The 7,325-nt window shown below is 43.6% G+C and overlaps 1 protein-coding gene across 1 annotated transcript; it reads left to right on the top strand.

The window, feature by feature from the left end:
* Positions 1 to 1,475: 1,475 nt before the first annotated feature.
* Positions 1,476 to 4,043, top strand: LOC139370453 (zinc finger protein 436-like). Its single transcript, XM_071109944.1, has 3 exons — positions 1,476 to 2,046; positions 2,905 to 3,584; positions 3,672 to 4,043. The coding sequence occupies exons 1-3, from the start codon at positions 1,476 to 1,478 to the stop codon at positions 4,041 to 4,043; spliced, it is 1,623 nt and encodes a 540-aa protein (XP_070966045.1).
* Positions 4,044 to 7,325: the final 3,282 nt, after the last annotated feature.

The raw sequence follows: 7,325 nt of genomic DNA, 5'->3' as shown, positions 1-7,325 counted from the left end.
CACTTACTACTAAAGCATATTTACAACTTTTATTACTAAAACACATGTTCATTTAGGCCCTGATGGCAATGATCAGTTTAGTTTTTTTTATAATTTTACAGGAGATTAATATAATAATTTTACATAAGAAATGTTAGTTTGTAAATTGTGAACATTTGAAAATGAATAAACATGTATTATTTAAGAGGTTATTTGGAGCCCTCAGTACCCATTTCAATACCCAAATTCTTCACATTTTAATCAAATCATAAGTCTTCATATTAGATATTATTCTTTCATTTTATATCCACTTTTCTTACAAAAGTTAGGGCAGTATATGTTAGAGATGTTTAAACTGATATTTTGGTGGCCATAATGGGTACACTTAACCTACCATCCATTTTCACTCTGTTCAATTTGAATTGAAATCACTCAAAAGTTCACTGTAATGTACTGTAAACCAGTGTTTTTACAAGTGTGTAGCTGGTGTAATGTGGGCACGTTATGCCTTTACAAGGTTGTAGCTGGTGTAATGTGGGCACGTTATGCTTTACAATGTTAATGACAGTGGATTACCCATCGACAAGTGGCACACGTGTCACAACACCTCTTTATGATGTCATAATGGGCATCGTATGGTATGTAATGGTCATCACACTGGATTATAGATCTAGTAGAAATATATCAAGCTCACTCACGTCTTGCTGTGTGTGTGTGTGTGTGTGTGTGTGTGTGTGTGTGTGTGTGTTGGTAATGTCATGACTGTAAACACGATCTTTAACAATGTAACATTTGATAAACCGCACCGTCTACTGCAGCCTTGATAAGGTGCCAAAATGAAATCAACCATTTGGTATCGTTTTGATTATGGAAGATTGAATAAGTCTGGTTCAAGCTGTTTTCTTGGAGTTGATTTGAAGCCATCGTCTCTATCTGAGCATGACAGCATCCAACTCAGTTTCCCCTCCCAGAAAACACATGAAACCGTATAGTGTTGTGTATTTGCAAATTCACGAGGAAACTGAAGAGCGGATGGCTTTACCGAGTTTGAGTGTTGGCTCACTTGACCTCAGTGTTTGTTAGCTAGCTAGTTAACCGTAATCATTTACTTAATCATTCAGAAAGCGTGATATCAAATGTCATTTTGGTTCGGCATTGCTTTAAACTAGCAAACTTCTTGCTTATAATTGTATCCAGCAATCCAGCTAGATATCATCCCACCCTATTGTGAAAGGTGACGATAACATGTCTCAGTAAGCTAAAGTTAGCCCAATTAGCTCAAATGGCTAACGTTAGCGATCGTTGCCATCACCACAGCAATGTTAGCTAGCTAGCTACATTTTCTTAGCAGAATACTAGTAGATAGACCACGCATGCAACATTTTCCATCTATCCCTTTTTGTTAGCAAAGCTGTTCTAGTGAAACTCATCCTGTTTTGTGAAACTCACCTTTCACTTTTTTTTTGTGCCTCTTTTGAATCCACCTGTAGCCTTCCATGTCTGAACCCAAGTCCACAGAGTCACCAGGTTCTGGCTGTGGTGTTCCAGCCCAGAGAACCTCACAGCAGGGTCCAGAGATGGTCTCAGTGAAGCTGGAGGACTGCAGTCAACCACTGGAACTCAATGTGATTGTCAAAGAAGAGCCAGAAGTCCTAGAGGAAGAGATGGCTGTCAAAGAGGAGGAGGGGGAGGAGGAGAGAGCAGTCGGAGAGGAGGTGGAGGAGAGAGCATTCAAAGAGGAAGAGAAGGAGAGAGCAGTCAAAGAGGAAGAGGAGGAGAGAGCAGTCAAAGAGGTGGTGGTGGAGGAGGACAGAGCAGTCAAAGACGAGGCAGAGGAGAGAGGAGTCAAAGAGGAAGAGGATAAAGCTGTCAAAGAGGAGGAGGAGGAGAGAGCAGTCAAAGAAGAAGAGGAGGAGGAGGAGAGAGCAGTCAAAGAAGAAGAGGAGGAGGAGGAGAGAGCAGTCAAAGAAGAGGAGGAGGAGGAGAGAGCAGTCAAAGAGGAGGAGGAGGAGAGAGAAGTGTCTGATCCAGATCTGGAGGAAGAAGTAGATAGCATCACTGACCCAGGTACGTTCAGGTGTGGAGTACAGAGAGAAGTTGGTGCCTCAGGGGATTCTAACATTATTATTGCTATTATTGACAGCTCACTTCCCACAACTATTGTTAAAGTTATTCCAGCTTTTAGACAGAGATGATATTATATTCTTAAAGTTAGCCCACCTTTTAGACAGAGATGTTATACTATTGTTAAAGTTAGCCCAGCTTTTAGACAGAGATGTTATACTATTGTTAAAGTTAGCCCAGCTTTTAGACAGAGATGATATACTATTGTTAAAGTTAGCCCAGCTTTTAGACAGAGATGCTATACTATTGTTAAAGTTAGCCCAGCTTTTAGACAGAGATGCTATACTATTGTTAAAGTTAGCCCAGCTTTTAGACAGAGATGATATATTATTGTTAAAATTAGCCCAGCTTTTAGACAGAGATGCTATACTCCGTGTAGCAGTATACCAACCTGTGTCTCTGACTGTTTGACGACTCTTTCCCCAAGTCGGTGTGTGTATATCTGTGGATGGTAGATGGTTGTGATTAGAAAGTCGTTGTTTTCATCGCCCAGTAAATAATCTGCTGTTCATTAATGAAACAATGAATAAAGAGTTGTAAGCTTGGGCTCGTGCCATCACCTGCTGTTGTGCCCTTGACTAAGACCTCTTAACCGCCCACAGCAACTGGTCCACATGCCCCCATAGTACGGCAGCCCTCTGCTCCAACCTGTATGTTTATGTTTTAAACAGGAAGTCACAATTCCGTTGGACCTTGTGTTCTAATTGGACAAATAAAGGGATCTTAATCGTTTTTTAGACAAGTCTAAAGCCAATGCTTCTGATCCTGATTCTAACCCCATATCTGTCCATATTCCCACAGGAGAGATCTCCAACACAGGTTCAGACGGTGAGCCCAGTTCCACAGCATCAGGAAACCATAAACAAAACAGACGGAGGAACTCAAGACAGAAACATCACCACTGCATGGACTGCTTCACTAGTTTCTATGATCCAGAGGAGTTGAGAAGGCACACTTGTAGGCCCCGACCCTGCTCAGATTGCAGAGGCAGTTTTATTTGTCCAATTCACCTCCTACCACGCAAAAAGACCCTCAAAAGAAAGAAAACGTACCCGTGTGGTCAATGTGGGAAGAGATTTCAGACACCAAGCAGCTTGAAGACGCACCAGCTTACTCACACAGGAAAGAAGTCGTACCACTGCTCCCAGTGTAGGAAGACTTTCAGTTGTTCGTTCAATTTGAAGAGGCATCAGAGAATACATACAGGAGAGAAGCCTTTCCACTGCTTCCAATGTGGGAAGAGCTTCCGTATGGAAGGACAGCTAAACGAACACAAGAGAATACACACAGGAGAGAAGCCGTACCACTGCTTTCAGTGTGGGAAGAGCTTTGGTCGGGCAGGAGCTCTAAAGGCACACCAGCTAATTCACACAGGAGAGAAGCCGTACCACTGCTCTCAGTGTGGGAAGAGCTTCAGTCAGGCAGGACACCTGAAGACACACCATCGAATTCACTCGGGAGAGAAGCCATACCACTGCTCTGTTTGTGAGATGAGTTTTCCTCTTTTACAGACCTTAAATAGACACCAGCTTACTCACACAAGAACGATGCCTTATCACTGCTCCCAGTGTGGGAAGAGCTTCAGTCAAACAGGAAGCCTGAGGGCACACCAGTTAACTCACACAGTAGAGAAGCCTTACCACTGCCTTCAATGTGGAAAGAGTTTCAGTCATTCATCAAATGTGACAGCCCACCAGTTAACTCACACAGGAGAGAAGAATTACCACTGCACTCAGTGTGGGAAGAGCTTCAGTCTGGCAAGATATCTGAAGAAACATAGTCAAACGCACACGGGAGAGAAGCCTTACCACTGCCCTCAGTGTGGGAAGAGTTTCCGTCAGTCATCACATCTGAGGGCACACAAGTTAACTCACACAGGAGAGAAGCCCTGCACCGCTTCTCTCACTGTGGGAAGATCTTCAGGCAGACAGCAGACTTAAAGAGACACCAGCTAAACGTGGACACGTTTTTATCCCGATCTACAGGCTCTCGATCAGATCCCGGCCCATTTTTTTCCAAATCTGAGTAAAACCTAGCGCGGGAGCTCGTAAAGTGTTAAACCTACCTGATTCCCGGTTGATGGCTCTCGCTTTCTCCGCTCTACAGGCTCTTACAACGTCACAATAATTTAACATGTTGAATATATTGGGCCTCAAATCAGCCATTATTGCTGAGTGCGAGCAGTGCTCAGAGCACTTATGAGGCACGTCCCACCGTCAGCCAATCAGCTCCTCAGAAAGCTAACGTTGGCTAGGCTAATAGCTAACGTTGGCTAGGCTAATAGCTAACGTTGGCTAGGCTAATAGCTAACGTTGGCTAGGCTAATAGCTAACGTTAGCTGGCTGACTCGCTTGCTGGCTAAGATAATTGCATATAGCAAACATTTTCAGATAATTGGTTAGATAGAAGGGCTGGATGTTGATGCACAGACCGGTTTGGGTTTTTACTTTACATTCTATGTCGGCCGTCAATGTAATTTAAGAATTTGTTTTTATTGGACTTGCCTAGTTAAAGATTTTTTATTATTATTATTATTTCTTTTTAATATAAATATAACGGTATTTGAATGTTTGGTTTGTTAAATATGATATGCCGTGCTTAACGTCCATTTTGATCGTTTCCTCTGCTACTTGAGTCATCTCTCTCTGCTCTCCCTCTCTCTCTATGCCGCGTTGCCACACAGACCTAGCCCCGCCCTTTTCATTCAAGGAGCTCACGTGTTGTTTCTGGTCCACCAGACACGTGCGTTCAGTCTGCATGGTCAATGCAGCACACGCAACAATATCAATACACTTCTAGAATGTACCCTTCCTTTTGTTTCTTACATCTGCAAACAGCTAGTTTGTCTTTTCTTAGCGAGTTGCATAAATATATTATCTACTTGAAGTAGCTCCTCCCTGGCATTTTCATTTGTTGTCATGCCAACCAACACTGTATTCAAAATTCCCACTTATTTATATTCTATTTCTATGATTTCAACGGTTGTGTGTGATCTAAATTAGAAGTCAAATCGCAATTACATTTGGTAAAAATAAATCCTTGATTTTTTGGGGGGCCAATATCGTGCAGCCCTGCGTGGCAGTGTGAAAATTATCACAAATTACTGCAGGAAATGAAAAAATTGATGGAAATGTAGGAAATTGCATTTGGTTAAAGTTGATTTGTACAATATAAAACAATAAGAATGGAGAAAGAATTTTGTATTATTCAAAAACCTAAAATCCCGTCAAATACCGTCCTACGTGATATTATATATTTGGGCCATATCGCCCAGCGCTATTAGATGGTGTTATGTATTAGCGACACTTTGGTTTACTTTAATGTAGCTGTAAGCTGGGTGTTGATAGCAACTGGCTGACTCATTCAGTGCTAACGTAACGCTAGCAGGCTGGTAGGGCTAACGCTCGCAGGCTGGTAGGGCTAACGCTCGCAGGCTGGTAGGGCTAACGTTCGCAGGCTGGTAGGGCTAACGCCAGCGGGCTGGTAGGGCTAACGCCAGCGGGCTGGTAGGGCTAACGCCAGCGGGCTGGTAGGGCTAACGCCAGCGGGCTGGTAGGGCTAACGCCAGCGGGCTGGTAGGGCTAACGCCAGCGGGCTGGTAGGGCTAACGCAAAAGTGCTGGTAGGGCTAACGCCAGCGGGCTGGTAGGGCTAACGCCAGCGGGCTGGTAGGGCTAACGCAAAAGTGCCTCAAACCCATATTTCCTCAAGCAGACCACGTAAACGGACTGAACCTGACATGGTTAAAAGTGTTTGTGTGTAATAAGATGCCATTTTAGAATGTGTGTGCTTTTCTGACAATGACCAGGTATTACCCTCAGGTGTCCACGGAAAAGTGTACTGTTTGGTATCTGTGCGATCTTAGTCTTCACAGTCTTCACACAGGCGGTGGCAGACGTTATGAGAGTACAAAGTACCCTCCATTTATGTGGACAGTTGAGTAACTCGTGCCCTGCCATGAGCCAATCACAGCTCTCCTCACCTGACTCGTGCCCTGCCATGAGTCAAAGATCAATGCAGGCGATGACTGCTATTCCCTCACCTGAGCCAATCACAGCTCTCCTGACGGTAGGCTTCACCTCATCCTGTCCAGGACTATAAACTGAATGTGTGAATACCACTCATTGTGTTTCCATGGTGACCAGGACTATAAACTGAATGTGTGAATACCACTCATTGTGTTTCCATGGTGACCAGGACTATAAACTAAATGTGTGAATACCACTCATTGTGTTTCCACGGTGACCAGGACTGTGAACTGAATGTGACCCTACCGACCCACCGTTCCCTGAAGACACTACACTGGGGAAAGTTCCCTGAAGAAATGAAAACAGCGGAACGTTCCCTGAAGAAATGAAAACAGCGGAACGTTCCCTGAAGACCGTACACCATGGAACGTTCCCTGAAGACCGTACACCATGGAACGTTCCCTGAAGACCGTACACCATGGAACGTTCCCCGAAGACCGTACACCATGGAACGTTCCCTGAAGACCATACACCATGGAACGTTCCCTGAAGACCGTACACCATGGAACGTTCCCTGAAGACCCCACACCATGGAACGTTCCCTGAAGACCGTACACCATGGAACGTTCCCTAAAGACCCCACACCATGGAACGTTCCCTGAAGACCGTACACCATGGAACGTTTCCTAAAGACCCTACACCATGGAACGTTCCCTGAAGACCGTACACCATGGAACGTTCCCTAAAGACCCCACACCGTTGATTCCAGACAGGATATACATAATAGTTTCCATCGTTCCCTGATTTTACTGTAAGCGTGTAACCTGTAGGCTATGGTACTTCTCTTATTACCTATCTATTTATATTTAATTATATTTCTATATCTATATTATGATCCCTGCCTTTCATTCAGAAGTATCAACAGTAGCTGGTTGAAGTGGATTGTGTTTGTGTGATGATTTTACTGTAAGAGTGTAACCTGTAGGCTATGATACTTCTTATTACCTATCTATTTATATTTCATTCTATATCTATATTATGATCCCTGCCTTTCATTCAGAAGTATCAACAGTAACTGGTTGAAGTGGATTGCGTATGTGTGCTGATTTTACTGTAAGCGTGTAACCTGTAGACTATGGTACTTCTCTTATTACCTATCTATATTTCTATTTCTATATTATGATCCCTGCCTTTCATCCTGAAGTATCAACAGCAGCTGGTTGAAGTGGATTGCGTTTGTGTGCTGCACAGTCTC

The sequence above is a fragment of the Oncorhynchus clarkii genome, chromosome 17, assembly GCF_045791955.1.
Source record: "Oncorhynchus clarkii lewisi isolate Uvic-CL-2024 chromosome 17, UVic_Ocla_1.0, whole genome shotgun sequence".
NCBI lineage: Eukaryota > Metazoa > Chordata > Actinopteri > Salmoniformes > Salmonidae > Oncorhynchus > Oncorhynchus clarkii.
This window is presented reverse-complemented; position numbering and strand designations above follow the sequence as displayed.

Coding starts and splice junctions, on each gene's coding strand:
- LOC139370453 (XM_071109944.1), top strand. CDS start 1,476: ATGTCTGAACCCAAGTCCACAGAGTCACCAGGTTCTGGCTGTGGTGTT. Junction 2,047..2,904: donor AGATAGCATCACTGACCCAG/GTACGTTCAGGT, acceptor ATATTCCCACAG/GAGAGATCTCCAACACAGGT. Junction 3,585..3,671: donor AGAAGCCATACCACTGCTCT/GTTTGTGAGATG, acceptor CACTGCTCCCAG/TGTGGGAAGAGCTTCAGTCA.